Here is an 18,548-nt window from a genome sequence, read left to right on the forward strand (position 1 = left end):
CTTGAGGCCTCCTCTCCTTTGTATGGCTCCACGACACAACCAGGATCACAAAGAAATATAGTAATTTTATATAGTGTTCTTTATTTATGTATTTATTTATGGATTGTAACCGCAGGTGAGTCCAAGCCTGGGCTCATACTGGATAAGAAAAGTTGCCATTTGTGCCTCTGTGACAGTCCATGCCCTGCCTGTTGGAGCATCACGCTTAATGCTCACTACAGCTGCAGGTCCAGGCGTATCCCAGCAGCTTCTCTGGCTGGAGAGAAAAGGATCACTTCCTGGCAGGTGTGATGTGGGGAGCCACAGCTTCTGCCTTTTCGCTGACTTGCCACAAGTTAAAAAAAAAAAAGAAAAGAAAATGAAGCTGGAGAAGGAAAAAAATGCATCACCACTCTGTTTATATGTGTATGTGTGCAGTCTATTTTAACCACCTGAGCAGGAGCCAGAAAGCCAGCACTTGCCCCATATTTTCACCAGATGTTGAGGAGGGGAAGGAAAGCCTCAAAAGAGTCTTGCAATCAAAATAATTATCTTTATGGGTGGATGTTTACAAAGTGTTAATGTGATATTCTGCAGGCAGGCTAACTGAGCCTGCTTTTTGATAAATGCGCTTGTCTATTAAAAGACCAGCACTTCTGCTTTATATAGGCGATGTAGTTTATACGTCTACAGCTTTCTTAAGTAAAAGGGGAGAATATCTAAAGTGAGCCACGATTCTCCTCTTCTCTGTCTCACCTCCCCCCTCCTTCTCACTGTGAATCATAGCAGACGGCATAGACATGAGTGGATGCGGCCTCCATGATAGACAGTCAAAGAAGCAGCAGCAATGATTTGTAGCCACAGGGCAACAGTACTGCTGTAACCTGTCCTCTTGCCAAGCCCACATGACATGAAAGTGTACTGTAAGTGGAGGCAGCTCAGCATATTTTCATCCTAATTCGTATTCCACAAGATCAAATTGTGATTTCTAATTTGCTTCTTTTCTTTTTTTAAAACCTGTTATTTATCACCTGATTGGGCAAGTCAAATTGAAATTTACAGTATGTAGGCTGACATCTAATAGAATTCCCAGATTTTGCTTCGGGGGGAGTTTGTTTTTAGAGCATATTAGCTTTGCCGCATTGTAGCTTGACAGACGTTTTCTCTCAGGAGTCGATGTTTAATTTGAATAATCACAAAAAGTGTGTTCGTTTGGTTTGCAGGGACATCAGTGTCCCAGATGAATAAAGAAGTAAATGAGGGGAAGAAAACAGGTAATTATGCTGAACCAGTAAATGAATGACCCACTGACCCTCAATCCTAATTGATTTTGTACAGACAAATTGTTTTTTTTTCTCTTTCTCTTTATCACCCATTTTGATGTGTTTTTGTTAGCTGTCTGTTAGTTAGCTTTATTTAGATGTAATTAATTGGGTATGTGAATAAAGAATCAAATAGTAGAAACAGGGAGGGAGGGAAGCTGTGTCTCTTCCATTTACCAGCAGGGCAATTATACTTGGCAGCTCATACTTTGTGAAATGATGTCATATCTTGGAAGAAGAGCAAAGACTTCACCTCCCATCAGAGTCATTTTGCCTGCAATGTTATTTGTTTGTTTACTGTTTAAAATCATACTTGCATAACATTAACATATAGTTGACTGTGTGATGGAACAGTAAGGCTCATAGATACACAAATTATGCAAATTACAAAGTGTATATGTGTGCGTGTGTGTGTGTGTGGGGGGGGGCATGTGTGTATTTCAGAAATTGCTCTGTTCTGTGAGCGCCTGCCCTGGGCCAGGCCATTGGCCTTACAGTCCCTAACAAATATGTGGCGGTCAATGAGTGTACGCCAAGTTACAGTGTAACAATACATGCACAAGTGGACCGTCTGGGTGATGACATGTGCTACTTTGCATGTAAATTCTTTAGCGATTCACCTCCAAGTGAACCCACTGAGAGCGATTCTGGCGCTGGCTTAAAGACAGAGGTGTGTTTTTATGACTAGGTGAGGCATGTCCTCTCCAAGGCCCTCAAGCACTGTATCCCTCTACCCTCCCCTTTAATCACTGTATCAACTGCTCTCATAAACTCCATGAGCTGTGTATTAGTGTGCATGTTTGGAAGTGTGTTTGTGTGTGTGTGTGTGTGTGTGTGTGTGTTTGTGTGTGTGTGTGTGTAAATGTCCTGTGTATGTGTCCATGAGCATGTGCCCTTCCTTGTTACCCCATTTTTAAACTTAATCAGCAAAAATAAAGCCATTGTAAGCTAGCTCATATTAAAGAGGTGATTATTGGTAATAAATACTTTTTATACATACTTATTACAGAGGCAGTTTTCTTCTTGCGCTTAATGAGAGTAATTTGATTTGCTTGAGAGATTACAGTTTCCTAGAATTAATGCGGCAGTCCCCATTTCAAGATAGAGTGAGATCTAGGATTCTTCACAGGTCGTGTGCTGCTAGATGCACCCCTCTCACATAGCAGCTAATGGAGTTGAACAGCAGTCTGTCATCCCCCCGCCCACCACCCCAGCAGCTCTATAGCCCACATGCCCTTGGTTCCTGCAGTGCTTGTTGTTTTGGCTACTTCTGCCTCCTGCATTTTACTTCTTATGCATGCCAGCCACTACTAAGTAGTTCTCTCTGAAAAAACTGGGGGATAGTGATTTATTGTATATATGCAATGCTCACTCATCAATGAAAATTCAACAGCTGGCAAAATTATTCACCCAGTTGCACTAATTCAAATGATGCTCCAGTTGCATCAAGAGCGTTTTTTTTTTAAACCACAGTTTTTCTCCCCGTCTATTTTCTGAGTTTGACTTTGTTTAATATTTCCATCACATGTTTATGTAAGCCCTTCAAGCTTAGTGCATAACTTAATTTGAGTTGTGATCATCTTCTCTTGCGACATTTATTGAAGCCAGCAGCCTGCAGGTTTCAGCGCCTAAGGCTGAAGGTGGCTCAGGCAGATTGAGGGCGACCAATTCTGTCACCACATTGCACTCTGCATGTTAATTAAGTTTAAGATGGTTGAGGAAAGTGCTTACACTGAGAGCAATGAAATGACTTGTTAGTCTATAAACACTCCAAAAAAAGGTTCAAATGAAAGAGAATTTGTGAGCTGGGCATATAATCTTCACGGTTTGTGCGATGCTAGATGCTCTCTTGGCCAGTATGGGTGATCAATCTTATCTTTAGTGCTACAGAAGTGTGCTTCTGTTGGCCTACGATTGGCAGATTAATTAAAATAGCTGCACATTAGTTGCCACCTTAAAGCTGCAGGAAACTCTATAAACCCTCATTTAATCAAAAAAAAAAAAAAAAAAGTTGGTGTTGTTGGGCTTGCCAACAGTTGAAATAGCACCAAACATTCAGCAATTTCCTGGTTCTAATGCTCAGTCCTGGAAAAGTGTCAGTTGTTTTGTCTCAGTTCTGGATAGATAGCTCTACTGGGATCTGCTATAGTTGTGTGATCTCCAGGTTCATTAATCAGCTAGTTTACATTGGAAGGTTGCAGGCAGATACTTTTAGGTCCTGTGATTAACGGGGGCGGGCCTCAATGAATCAGTCTTGTTCCAGCTCATCCTGCAGACGCTTGATCAGATTGGGATCTGGGGAGTGTAGAGGCCGGGTTCATGCCTTGGTTTTTTTTGTCATGTTCCTCAAGCTGTTCCTGATGGCAGCCGCCTACAGCACATTATTCTTCTGGGGTAGGCGGCTGCCATCAGGGAAAATGCTGCTTGGTTGGCAGCAATGTTAAGGTGGGCGTTGCATGTCAAAGCAACATCCACATGAATAACAGGGCGCATGGTTTCCCAGCACAACATTGCATTCTAACAAGATGATTAATGTTGTTCACCTGTCAGTGGTTTTAATGGCGTGGCTGTTCGGTGTTCATCGGCAAGGTGTCTACCAAGTGGAGAGAGTGAGGCACCAGAACTGGCAAACTTTTGTTTCCCCATTCTCCTTCCACATCTTCCGGCCAACTCAATGAAGGTTAATAATTCCTAGAATAAGAGAAAAGCACCAAAAAAAGTGAGGCCCACCATGTGTCACATCATCTGCCTGTGAGACTGAAATACATTACAGTCCAGTGTGACGGGTGATGTGTCTGGACACTGCTGGAGATTACTCCTCTTTATGGCCGGGGCAATCCGATTTTTTTTCCTGCTTTTCTTTTCCCTTCCTTTATTCCTGGCGGCATAGGATCATATTACCCATCTTGGAATGACTTCAACAGAGACACTGCTATTCCCAGGGAGCCGTCTCTCCCTGCTGCAACTAAATCCATAGCCAATTGGACTGGCCTGTGATTTATAGAAAATCCTCTCCTTCGGAGGAACTTTCATTCAACACACACACACACACTGGGAATTCTCCCTCAGCAGCTCATGATGTGTTAGGTCTCAGGTCAGAAAAGTTCAAGGCAGTGAGCGCCAGTGGGAAAACATGTACAGTCAGAAACTAGAGAAATACTATAAAGGCTGTGGTATGGTTGTTTAAAGCAAGATACATAAAAGCTTATTTACTTCAAGAAGACAGACTGTAGTTTTAGTTTCTTAATCAAATCAACAGGATGCTCGCCTGCTCTTGGTGTGCTTGACATTTCCAATCCATCTTCAAGGGAACATTCGAAATTGGCTTTAGGGAGTGTCACGCTTGTTGTCTGCTTTACTGATTAGTGGGATTATTCATCTACATGAGTTACTTTTGCATCTATTCTGAGTTAATCAACATGCCTTGTGGTGTCGAGGCCACGGAGTGGTCAGAAGACAGCACAGGCCATCAGTTCAGACCCCGAGCGCTGTGACCTTGCTTGACCGTGGCAACTGTCTGATCAGTCTTCCCCTCCTCAAACTCCATCTTGTAGTTGTGTGCAAAAAAACATTCATCTATATTCACCACAACTAAATTGGAAGATTTAGGGGTTTTACTGGTCGTATCTTGGAAGTCTCGAGTGTATCAATAATGGTGAGTCCTCTGTCTATGAGACCAGGGCAGATAGATCTTCCCATTCTAAACAATATCATTCACGCATGATAAAATCTGCTCACAGTATTCTAGGTCTCACGCTGGGTTTTGGAAGCACCCATTTTCCCAAGCACAACACTCCTTGCTACAAAGTGATGCAACACTTCCAGCAAAAATGCAATCGGCAGGAGTGTGTGTTTCCTAACAGTCCATCTAAAGTACCCAGCACAGTTGGCATGCCTCTGCTCTTTTCCTCTCACTTTATCAACTCTGAGGATATTATTGCCGATTCAGTGGTGGGCATCCTGAGGCATCATATCCTCAGAACACAAAGCTAAGGTCAGGGGGAGAGGAAGTGCTGAGATCTGCCTATTGCATTGTTCCCAGGTCGTTTGTGCTTTTTCCTTTTCTTTTTCTTTACTCTTTTTAGCTTTGATGGTATCATCTTCTCACTCTCATACGCTTTCTCTGTTTCCCTCCATCTGCTCCTAAATGACACCTAAGCATCGACTGATGTCCCTGTGTGTGACCTCACTCCTTTGGAAGAGCCATTCACAGTCAATGCTAAAGTAGAGTGCCTAGTGCCTCTTGGTGGGTACACATAAGAGAGACAGTGACACGCGGCTGTGCGCTGATAGACTTTCCACTGGAGTGGATTAAATCAGCATCAAGCTAGTGGAGCTGATTACCTCAATATGAAAATGCGGTATCTTAATGGTACATATTTTCATGAGGCAGCCCAGTTGCCTTTCATTTTGCGGCTAATATGTCTATTCTTATGAGTCATTTACTTCTTTAATTACCTTTAGCAGCAGATGCACAATGGTGTATTAATGTGAATGATTTTTACTGCCACTTTATCATACTGAGCCTGTGAAGTTGAAAGGCGTAATTGAGGTGGAAGAGCGACTCATGAGAGAAACAATATTTAGTTGACAGTTGCTCTTGTACTCCGGGAGGGTGTTTATGAGTTTACACCACACTAAAGCTGTAATAAACGTGGTATTCGTTTAATAATGGCAGGGGACAGAAATGCTTTCACTGAGATCTGCTCAGTTATTGAATCATCCCAGGAAGTTGTTTGGTGTAATCAGACATCACTGTGCGTGTGTATGTGCTCAGTTGTTGCTGCATATGTCTCAACATCGAGTCTTTGCATGTCTTTTGTGGGAAGTGAAATAACTGTTTGCTGCAAGCAAAACCTTATTTACTCTTCTCCCATTTGCAGCATGTGCAACTCTGACAATCCATGTAATTTGCATGTGTGTGCTTGTGGTGTGTCTGTGTGTTTTGTCTCCAGCTTGTGTGCTTTTCTTGGTGTGATTTTCTGATTCAGACCTCTCTGAATAGAGGCCTTCTTTAGCCATCTGTTGTTAAGCTGCTGGCTAAGCAAGGCTGTGGAATCCAAACAAATGCAGAGCACACAGCAAACGGAAGCTGTCAGGCCTGCATAGCTTAACTGACCTCGCCGGGTTAGGGGGAGTGAGGGGAGGGTGGGGTAACCCCTCTGTACCAGGCTCCAAGTGCCCGAACTGCCGTGTTGGGGCACTGTTTACCCTTCCTTCTGCACCTCCTGCAACCTCTGCCTCCTCTCTCTCTCTTGCATTCTCTTTTTTTCCATCTCTTTCTATCTCTTATACCCCCTCTTCTGCCTCTCACTCTTCTCTTCCTTCATCTGTCACCCCCTCACCCCCCCCCACTACACTCCCTCCTTCATCAGTCCTGCTTCACAGCCCCCTCTCTTCTATCTTCACTCACAGTTAATAACTTTGCTTTAGTCATGTTTTTCTTAGTCATTCTTTTTTCTTCTTCTCCTTCTTTTTGCACAAAAAAAAAAAAAAAAAAAAAAAAATTCCGGGCACTGTATTACCTGTTATGGGGAGAGAGAGAGAGGGGGGCTCCAGGGGGAGGTGTGTTGGATAAACAAAATGGGGTTTTTATTGAAGTCGGATTTCATCTTATGTAAGTGCACGCACTGCCTTATTGTTTAAACGTGGATATTTGAAATGTTTAGTGTTGTCATAAATATTAATAGATTAGTTGAAAAGTGCAGCAAAGGAAGGGAATCTAATGGTTTGAAGTGGGTATAAAACGTTGATTTATTTATGTATTCTACATGAATTAGTTTGGAAATCTAAACACAGACTGGAGAGTGTTGTTGCGAGAGCCCTGTAATGCGCAAGGTTTGAGCATCAGGGCCTGTTTTCCATGTGGAGTGGCTTTTTGGAAATGGCATTAATTATATACTTACTGGGAAACCAGACTTTCCCTGCTTTGCATTGCAGATAAACGTCTGTATTACGGAGGAAAAGAGAAAGGGGGGAAAAATGCAATTAATATAAATAGACATGATCCTCACTGCTTATCCGCTTACATGTTTAAAAAATCACCCCCTGCCAAAAAAATAAAAAATTATATGCATTTCAATTAAAATGACAAGTATTCCGAGTGAATTCAATTTCAGTGTGTTTGCATAGTCAATTCTTATCTAACTCAATAGTTATCGGTAATATATTGTGAATATAGGATCAGTTATACTCATGGCTTTACCAAATTTGTTGCCACGAGCTACGACAGCCCTTACGGTTTATGAATTGACTGGATACCGTTGGTTATTTTAGGAAATCTGATAGCAACTTACATGGAAAAGCTGGCAGGAAAACGATCCTCTTGGCTTGGTTACTGCTGAGAAGCAGAGGGCCTTGTCTTTGAAAAGAAAACAGCAGAAGTGATAAATGTCAGGTGAGCTGAGATGTGCAACCAGCCAGAAAGTCAAGCAGATAACCTTGACATTTAGGCCGCTGGTGTTGAAGTCCCGCAGAGGGTGTAGCGCGGGACCAGAGGGCCCAGTGTCTTCTGAGCTGGACTACATTAAGAGCTAACCTATTAGTTGTGTTGTTACTGCCTGTCTCTGAGCCACACTCTCCTGCCTAATAAAGCCTGGCGAAACGTGGCCGCTGAGTAAATATACTGCCGCACTCACACAAGCGCAGAAGCACACAAACAGATGCACATCTTGTTCTTTCTCTTTTTTTTCCTGAGTGGCCGCAGGGATCTGGTTACACCTGCTTGCACATCTTCTAGCAATTAGGGGCAATCTGCTTGAAACCATTTCACGTTCAAGGTCTTCCCCAGCCATGGAGGGAGGAACCCAACATATATACAGCTACAGAGGTCTTTCTTTTGATTGGCCTGAACAAACAACACTTTCCCTGTCATTTTCCACTGTCAGACTCTTAATGGACACTTGAATAGTTTTCCCTCCACATTTACCCAAAATCATGTCTATTTTGTGTACTTTTATTGTACTCGTTTTCTGCTTGACATTTATGGGATTTAATTTGACCGAGGTGCATCTGTCACACCAGAAGCAACTCGAGTGATTGATCTGATAAAGGGGAAACAGAGAGACCTGTCTGAATTATGTTTGGGTTTTGTTTGTAGTGGGAAAAGGTGCAGCAAGGGATTCAGCAGAGAGCAGACTTGACTGTGTGGCAATGCTCTGAGCTGGGATTTGTAAGACACCCAGAGCTGGCTTTAGCAGCAGGAAACCCCAAAGCCTGTAAATAATCCACATGTGCAGACTGCACATAAAGACATCCAGTACTTAGCAGTTCCCTTATCACAGTGTGATAGCCCAGGGACATGAGAGACGCTGCTGCCTCTATTCACTAATATGCTGTGAAAGTAGATGCAGATAAAACACTGTTGTTTATTGAGGAAGTTGTGTTAACATGGGGAAGAGGATGTGAACTTTGAACACATTTGAAATGTGGAAAATAAAAGAGGATTTCAAATGACAAGGATACCAAATTGCAATGTCTTTGTTGCTGATAAAACCTTGTTTTGTGCTGGAGGGTCTTTTCTAATCAAAAGCACCTAGAGGGTTCACTCCCTCTATGGTGGGTGTGTGTATTTGTGTTCTTGTTAACTCACAAACAATGAATGTATGTTTGGTGTGTGAATGTAGGCGTCTGTCTTTGCAGCTGCATCCTTCTTCCAGTAACAAGCATGCCTCACAAACAACCTCAGTTTGAGATTGTAATAGAGCTACTGTAGTCTTATTTGTTGAAGCAGAAAATGATTTAATGTACAATTTTTTTGTGTGTTTTTTTTCCCCTCATTTGTTTCTCTTTACAGACTTGGGATATATAACATTTCTGGCTTCATGGTGTGCAACTCACAAAGACATATGAGAGACATTCGGAGGCATAATGTTGTGTGACTGTGTGCAGTATAGACTGGCTCTATCCTTACTGACCATTCAAAGTACATTGTGCCAACTTGTGCCTAATATTAATACTTTGATCCAAAGGCATAGCAAATTCCAAAATTACCTTTTCATTGTGACCATTTATTCCACCACCATGAGCCAAGTTAAAAGCTGAGTCACATCCTCAAACCTTAACAGAGCTACTTAGTCAGATTTCATAAAAATGTTGGTTGAGAGGTGAAATTTAGTCATGAAGGAACACATTAAATTGTGGTGTGGATTCAGATCACATTATTTTACATCATAGCACAAATGTGAAAATGTAAGCTCAGTAACAGACCAGTCTGTATTTACTGGTTTCAAATCAACACTAAAATGTCCACAACAAGCCAGTATACACTATATTGCCAAAAGTTTTTGCTCATCTGCCTTCCCACACATCTGAACTTGAGTGACATCCCAGTCTTAAGCCACAGGGTTTAAAATGATATCGGCCCACCCTTTGCAGCTATAACAGCTTCAGCTCTTCTGGGAAGGCTTTCCAGATTTAGGAGTGTGTTTATGGGAATTATTTACCATTCTTTCAGGAGCACATTTGTGAGGTCAGACACTGATGTTGGAAAAGAAGGCCTGGCTAATTGCTGTGCCTGCTTGCTAATTGTGATGATAGCATTTAACAATAGTTCCGATAGGGAACCGGTAAAATTCTCAGTGCCGGCCGATCAACCGCTGGCAAGAACGCTGGATGCGGGAATTCACTGAGCTCCTGAGAGCGACCCATTCTTTTACAAATGTTTGTAGAAGCAGTCTGCATCCCGAGGTGCTTGGTGGCCATGGAAGTGAGTGAATACTTTTGGCAGTAGTGTAGTTGTGGCTTGTGGACATATGATGGTAGTAAAATTAGCCACATTAGCCGCACAGCTTACAGACACTAAGAATTTTCCTGTTGTTGCTGGGACGTTGTCATCAGTGGTCTTCAATTACTCAGATGGCTGGAGGTTATGAAGATGTCTTTGTGCTATTGTAGCCAACAATAGAGCATTTGGTGTGCTTTGCTCGCGATCCATTTTAAAGTTAAAAATTTGCAGAAGTGAATAAAAATGACAAATCGCTCTGTATATTCTTAGTATGAGACCGTGCCAAAGTAGCCACTTGGCACACATTAAAAAGTAAACAGTATATATAATGCACTCTGCAAGTACAAATGTAAAAGTGTGAATTTTACTTGTTCGATTCCCTTCATTATTTCACTCACCTGTGCTTAAAGTTGCCAGAAGTCACTGACTTTCTGTGGTTTCTGGCGACTATGTCACCGGTGTGTGGACGTCCCTTCCAGCTTGTTGTTTATTTGTACAGTATGTTTAAAATGCTGACTTATTTATTATTATTTATCCGCACTTATTTATTAGTTCAATCCATAAAACCAACTGAAATTCTGCCCCTGTAGATAAAAACAAAAAGATGGGTTTATTAATCTACTTTTCCAAATAAAGAAAATCAAATCATCTTAATGTACAGTAGAGCTGACTAAATCTAATATAAAAGCAATATGGCTAAGCTGATATCTAAAAAAGTAAAATTAAAAAAGAAAGATGCTGTTTGCTGAAGGTCTAGTCAGGCCCCCGGGCTGTCCGTCAACTGGCAGAAAACAGAATTAGTATGAAGTGTTGATCAGAGTGACGTCTTTAAATTCCAAAGTGCAAAGATATTCATTTTATTGTTGTGTGGCAAAGACAAAGAAAGGATTATTTCACTGATGAACAGCTGTACACCAAATAATGAAGTCATGTCTTGTATATAAAGCCAAAAATATAAGACATCATAGCAACATTTTTCTGACCTAATTTGTACAGAGGAGATACCTGGCCTAAACACTTTTTGTAGCTCCTTTGTTGAAACCTTATCTCCAAAATGAAATGTTTTTTTCCCCTCACTTCACCGTGATTCAGAGTCTTTGAGTTAGTTTCCAGTTTATCACATTTTGTTTGGGACAACTTATACATCCATGTGTGCATCACACATGCTGATCTTTTGAACGTAAGATTCAAAGAAGATAAGGTGGAGGGGAAGGGAGGGAGACGGCTTTCCTAACCCTGAGGCTGACCTCACAACACAGGTTCTCAGCTTGCTCACCTTTTAGTCTCTTTATACCAACAAATGTTTACTCTTGTTGTAACTCTGGTTGTCAAAAGTTAGATTCTCATTAAGCCAACATATTTGCTGTCAGGCTGCGATATGATTTCAGTTAATTTGCCAATGTCGAGATGATCATTGGCTATGTTTTCAAGGGCACAGACACATAATTATTGCCCTTACATTAATTGGAAGATTAATTTGATGAAGCTGTTGACATGAAAAGTTAAAGGCTGTTAATAATCTCCTCATTTCATGCAATGTGGCAGAATTCTTATTGTCTAAAGTGCCATCTGACTCCTTTGCTTTAAGCTAAGGCAGTACCTCAATTCAGTTATAATAAGTCATATTTTTATTGTTCATGTATGTATGACGCTGGTGGACAACCTTAGGTTAGGTTAACATATAAATAGAATACACCGTGTAATATAATTGTTATTAATAGTTTTTCTAACGTTACAGCAAATATAAATATCTCATTTTTCATTGTCACAATTTCTCGTCTTTCCCCAAAAGACCTTTTTCTGTCTGCTCTTTTCTTTCTTTTCTTTATGCACTGATGAGAGTGAGGAAAGACTTCCCAGAAATGTATCTTTTTATCCATTACTGTCTGAACTTCCTATCATATCCTGTTGACTCAACTCTCTTTGTTCCAACACCCTCGGTTGTAAACCCAGACTCACACACCACACACACATTTCACTGCATGTGTCATCAGTTACAGGGAAAAAGAAAACAGCACACTTTGTTTACTCTTCAATGTGCCCGTAATACCACGCCTTGGGCGTAGTGAATGATTTTGTTGCTGCTTTATTTTTTTTTTTAATATATATTTCATTTTGAATTTCCTTGCAACATATCAGTATTACAAAGCAAGAACTTCCTGAAGTAACTTTTGAATGTATGGTGCTAAAGTACGTAACGCTAACACAAAACTTACCATTTGGAGACTATCGGAGCTACCAACACTAACGATAACACCACCTTTCCCTAGATGTATTCATGGTATCGATATGTGTAACTTTGGTGCAGGAAATTGTTGTTGTAAATTCATATTTTTATCTTCTTTTTTTTTTTTTCTTTTTTTTTTTAACTAAGTAAAACATTTTTTTAATCAATAAAATCTAATGAATTTATTGGTTTTTAAAAAATATCATTTTCACCATTTTTTTAATGTGGATTTTTAGGCATTAAAAGGCTTTGCAACGAGGAAAATGTCATCATCGCACTGTGCGTGACTACAAAAGACAATCTCACAATATTATTATTGTTGTTCATTTGTATTTTTCCGATCACCTCCAAGTGTCAATTAAGTTCAGATTTTTAGTTGCAGATTGTGAGTTGCTTTGGAGTAAAAAGTCAATGCCTAAAATGTAAATATTGCTGTCATGTGTGGGAGTGAATCTTGCTCACATTGTTCTTAGTTTGAATTTGTACGCTTTCTTTATGAGTATCATTGTTTTTAGGGGGTTCCCCTCCTCAATTTTGAAAGCAAAAAACAATTAGGCATGCAGACTGAGATGTGCTGGTCTCATTTATCTTTACGTGAGAGCTCGGAGAAGGACAGCGATAGACTGAGAGACGGGAGAATTTTTCTCCTTTAAAGTTACGCATGGTGACATGCCAGGAGTGTGGCCTCTTTGTTGCCAGCAGTCATATTTATGACTCATGATGTCACTGGACAGCCGTGTGTTTGGGAGGGTCAATACGTACGCCCACACACAAACGGTCATACAGCTGTTCTCTTCATACCACTAACCGTCTCTCCTCTTTCAGTCTTAAAGTACTGTCTGACTGGTCTGGCATTAAGACTTTACTGGCATGTCTTTTTTTTTTTTTCCTGTCTGAACACAGCTTTCTGTTTGCTCGCGCCCTGTTTGATATCTTACTTTCACACAGTCCTTTACAAGTTTCACTCACTTTTTCACGCATCACTACAACTTTGTTCTCTTTTGTTTTTCTACTCAGTCTGTCATTCTCTTGCACCATTTTCTTTGCAATTTCTAAACTTCTCGAAAAATTGATAGAAGAACTAATAGGTTGTCCGTATATGAGATGAGTGTGGATGCGCCCCCTAACTGTTTGTTTAATTGTGGGAGCAATCGCCTGAGGAACATGGAAAGAATGAGGCCAGTTATTTACCCAGATGGTTTACTGGTGGAGGTGTGAGGCTGGCCAGCTCACTGTGGGAACACAACGCTTGCTTTTCTTGGTATCGCTGACCGTTTTCAAGACCACTGTGTTTTTTTCCCCCTAGCTTTCTCCAGCTTTGTTTGCTCTGGATGGCATGTTTGATTATTTATCGTAAGGGAAAAGGGAGTAGCTGGAGCAATAAACATGTGACTGCACTGTATTTTGTTTTCCACTGAGAAGGCCGTGTCCTTTAACAGTTATTTGAAGCCTCCATAAAGTCTTTTATTTGCTTTCTGGAGGGGAGTTCGACTGAGCTAAAGGAGGATCTAAAGAACTGATTTGTGTCTTTGACAATCTGTGTTTTCTGTAAGTGCAAGTTATCAACAGATAAATATTTCTTCTGGATAGCTGTAATGACTTGTTTTGGTCTTCTCTGTCTGTGAATTTGTTTTGACATCTGAGCATTGTTTATGCCAGTCTCAGCTTCCTGACACTGAACAAGATAATATGAAAAGAGGTCTGTGGTTTTTGTTATCTTTCAGAGGGCAATGCGAATATTGTTCTAAAGGGTTACTTTTGCACTGATAATAGGCATCAAAGTGTTCTCAGGGGACTTTAGGCATATCTATTCCTAGCATTTCCTTTTTAATTTCTCTTCTAGGCTTTCCAAGTGGCTCGACAAATACTTCTCCAGCAGCAGCAGCACCAACAGCAGCAGCCCCAGCCACAGCAACTGCAGTCTCAACAAAATACTGGCCGCAAATCCCCGAAAGCCAACGACAAGCAGCAAAACCTGCAGGTACTGTTGTCGTTTTCAGATGTTCTCTTATTTATTAACTCATGGTTATCTGATGGTTTGGTTATTTGACTTTGTGGTTATTCAAATATTTAAAAAAAAAAAAATGAAGTGTACTTTTGCAACTCTGGCTAGAACACAGTGTGCGAAAAAAAGTACAGCAGTAGTCTAAGTTCACAAACAGGAAATTAATATTGGCAGTGCAACATTTGCAGTTATGTATGCTCACGCATTATGTGTGATTTAGCAACGCACACGCTCAGCCCTGTGTCATCCAAATTTTGACAGTGCAGTAGAGGTATCAGTATGTAGAAATGGGTTCTGTATATAGGCCAGACTGACAGAAAAGCCACATTGTGGCCAGTTGAGATCATATGAGCTCTTCTAGTATTACATGGATTATCACTCTTTGAGATTACCGCAGTAGACAGGACTTTCCTTATTGGCTGAACTTTATTTGGGGAGTTTATAAAGAGGAGAGAGTGTGGAAAAGAAGGAAAAGAAAAGGTGTAAGTGAAAGAGCTCCATTCCTTCCACAGAAGGGAGTGTGACCAGTCAGAGGAACCTTCATGTTTTCCCGGCTTGCTTTTCATCACACACTAGAATTAATAGAAGAGGCAGATCCCTACCACCAGCAGCAGGAGGTGCTATAGAGCAGACCGCATGTGGGGTGTGTGTGATCCAGGTGGAAGGTTTAGAGTTGGAGTAGTGAGACATGAACATGGGGTTGAAGAATGCAAAGGTTAAAGAGGTGGTGGGACAGTTATCTGAACTGCCTTTGTAATGCAAAGGAAAAAGAGCAGGAGGAAAAAAAATGTTTTTTTATTTTTCATCTTGCTTTTAAAATCGAAGAGTGCTGTATTTCTGATGCAACATTTGCCTCAGAGATGTATATCTTTGTTTGAACAAGGAGCGGTTGTTTGTGTCAGTGTGAAATTGCAAACGACTTCAGGGCATATTTGGTAATTAATACGGAGGCCCTGTTCTCTCTGTGTGTATATATATAATATTTAATACCCTTACTATCCCATTGGGGGCCCTTTTTAATGAGCTATTGTAGCAGCTAGGTCTAATGTCAGGTTGTGGAAAAGCCTCTTTGTTGTGCAGATGTCTTCGGAATAGCTCCAGAGGATGAAATATGACTGTGATGACCTTTCAGTTGTGTGCATATTTGTCAGGATTCAAATAAGTTGAAAGGATCAAACTAAACAGTTTCCCCAGCCTGCCAGGGAATTGTGCTGCAGAGGTCAACAGAGGGGACCACAACGGCAGATTCCAGCATACAGCCAGTTGTTGGTACATAGTAAAGTACTAAACCATCTCCTGCAGACAAAGACAAAATTAAAATTCTAATTTATTAATGTATACAGAGAGCTTGGCCAAGCTGTCACTCAGCTATTGAAAAGAGAGTCGGGCCCTTTCCCCCTGCCCCCCTCCCTCCCCTCTTCTGCCCAGTTCTTGTGAAGAGAGCCCAGGCTCGCTGTAGTATCTAACCAACGCTGCAAATTGCCTGCGCTCTAATGTTGTATGCTACATTTTGCTGGGTTGAAACTGCCATTATGAAAAAGCCACAAGTCCAGACAAGTGTTTGTTTATCTCCAAATTACATATTCTACTAATTAAACCCACCCCAACCACTGACAGTGCACACATAAGGCTAAGTGTTCAAGCATAGACATCAGTGTGCCACTCTATGTGAGTGTGTATTACATTTGGTTTGGGGTTTTCTCTTGGTGGCATTCCTGTTGTTTTCTGTCTCACAAACATGTTTCTTTTTTCAGACACCAGATAGTGGTGTTAGTTTCATGTCATTTCCTCTTTTAAGAACAAACCCCATGCTTAGAGGAGCCTCCTTCACATGGAACATTCACTATCTCCATCACACAGCCTGGATAATGATTCTCTGTTGAGCTGGACTGGGTCATCAAAAGACATGATCCAACAATTATGGGACTGTGTAGTAAGCTGACACCTCATAAAAGCACCTGATCTGCAGACGAGACTCCATTCATCTCAGGGTTCTTCCTATTAGGCACGAGGAGATGTGCAGAGAGACTTTTACTCATTTGGAGATGTGACTCACTTTCCAATTCATTCAAGTCAAAAATAATGAAGCACTGTATATATATGAAACATCCAGAAAAAAACTGACCTGCATAGAGCACTAAAGGGGAAAAAAAATATGAGTCAAACAAGCCTCAGAATCCTTGATCAGCATTAAATGGCTCTTTGGTTTTATATCTTCAGCAGGGGTGCCCCCAAAGCCCCCTCACCCCTGCACCGCCCACCCCTGCCGCTGGATAAAGATGCCTGCGCTGTATACTCAGCAGCCTAGAGGCCTTTTAATCATCCTAGATATACAAACAGCTGCTATGCATGCTGGAAAGCAGCTAAACATACTTGACTGGTCAAAAAGCCAGTAAATTACATTGACAGAATGACACATGTAATTAAAAGAATCCATGCCGCTTTTACCTTTTGCGCTTCACACCTACAGTGGCACAACGACGAGAGCCGGCAACTCCCACCCCGCTAATTACCATTATCAGTGAAATGGTAGGGTTTGACTCATTAGTTCCATGTGCATTTAATTAGAGGCAGGCTGAAATTGGATTTAACTTATTACTTTTTCATGGATCACTTTCTTGTCATCACTTCAAATTGGATTGCAGCCCCAGGTAACTAATTATGCCAGCCACAGGATCAGGAGTGGAGAAATAGGTAATTAGGAACAACACTGTCGGACCCTCGCTGATAGTCCACCAGCACCAAGGTGGGGGGAGGGGGAATTGATGCTCGTTTGTGGCAATGCACACGAGACTGGCTGGTTAACTACACCTCATTGCAAGGGAACCTGTGTACGCATCCACCTACTACAGGGGATTATGCAGCACCCGGGCAGTAGATGTTGTGTCAACATGGTGTCTTTGCTATAAGTGTAATATCCAGCTTATGCTTGTTCTCCCCCCCACCCAGGATTGTGTTTAAGATGGGTATTCACGATTTGTGTATTCGGTACAGTATGAGGTATATGGCCAGCAGCCAGCTAAAGTTCCCTGCGTCTGCTGCTGAATGACAGTGACTGATTTCTGTCAGTCTGCGCTGATTGTAATGAGAATACGTGAACGGCTGCTTTGAAGAGAGGCAGGTGGATAATGTAGCAACAAGCTTTTAGCAGAGGTAGTTTGCTTATAGAGGGGAGGGAGTGATTGCTTTACTGAGAGCTTTGTTGTTCACATTAAAGTAAAGATCATCTTCTACCCTAAAAGTTTTTGTACTTATTGTAATTATGTATTGGCCTTCTATTTTAAATGAGAAACACTATTCACAATTCACTGATAAATATTTCACTGAACATTTTCATAATGTCAAAGGTGCATCACTTGTTATTCTTCAGACAGAGAAACTACAGATAATATTTGAAAACCAGGCAATTTCCTTATCTGCGCTATTACCAGCTGAAGCCTCAGTCGTCTCTTCTTTCTTCTCTTTTCCTTTTTCTTTTCTCTCTTTCCCTCTCCTTTGCTCGCTGTGTTTTCACACCATAGTGTACAGCCTCACGGAGGGCATCTCCAGGTCAAAAGATAATGTCTTTTCAGTTTACTGGATGAAAGCCTTTTAAGTTAGAGAGCTCCCCTCCAATGCCCCTCCTCCACGCGTTTGCTTTTCACATCCTTCATTTGTGGTCTGTTGGGGGGAAGCGTGATGTGACACAATCCAGGGGCCAAGCCTCTGTCTGACAGGACAGGGAGAAGCTGCCGGCGTTCCCTCCCTCTCCTACTGTTTTTGCAGTAGGCCCATGGCATTGTCCTGACACATGTATACCACAGAGCTCCAATCTGTAAGTCATTAGAGCACTAGGCCAAAGCCTATCAGCTGGAGCTCAGCCAATGCTGCAGGGTGATCTGAGGCAGCATTTCGAGGTGCCTCCGCAGTCCGGTCGGCCAGTGGCCCAAAGTGGCACAGCAGTGATAGCCCACTGGCGAGGTGACAGTAAGCACAAGACTAGATTCATGTCCTGGGTTAGTTATTGTTCGAAAAAAAAATTTTGTTTAATGTGCATCTGTGCAGTTAGATTTAGTTTAAAGTGATTTTAAATAAATTTGAAGCATTTTAGCTGAGCATAGTGAGAGAAGGTGTAGTCGCTGATAATCTAGTTTGTAGCTGCTTTATGCTGTTGTGACTGAAGTGAATGCGTGCTTAAAGAACTAGTTAAGTAGTTTGACATTTTAGCAAATGTGCTTGTTCACAAGAAAGTCAGTTCATAAAACCATAACTGGCTGTTTTTGATCTTCAGTTCTTAAATGAATTAAACAA

The 18,548-nt window shown here is 41.4% G+C and overlaps 1 protein-coding gene across 5 annotated transcripts in view; it reads left to right on the forward strand.

Annotated features, from left to right (window-relative positions):
- The window catches only part of foxp1b (forkhead box P1b), a 147,685-nt gene that overhangs the window by 82,092 nt on the left and 47,045 nt on the right, over positions 1–18,548 (forward strand). For all 5 annotated transcript variants that reach the window (XM_030729435.1, XM_030729436.1, XM_030729432.1 and 2 more), the window contains one exon: positions 14,097–14,234. In XM_030729435.1, the coding sequence (XP_030585295.1) occupies positions 14,097–14,234 (138 nt within the window). The remainder of the gene's footprint in view (positions 1–14,096; positions 14,235–18,548) is intronic.

Source organism: Archocentrus centrarchus, chromosome 5 (genome assembly GCF_007364275.1).
Source record: "Archocentrus centrarchus isolate MPI-CPG fArcCen1 chromosome 5, fArcCen1, whole genome shotgun sequence".
Lineage (NCBI taxonomy): Eukaryota > Metazoa > Chordata > Actinopteri > Cichliformes > Cichlidae > Archocentrus > Archocentrus centrarchus.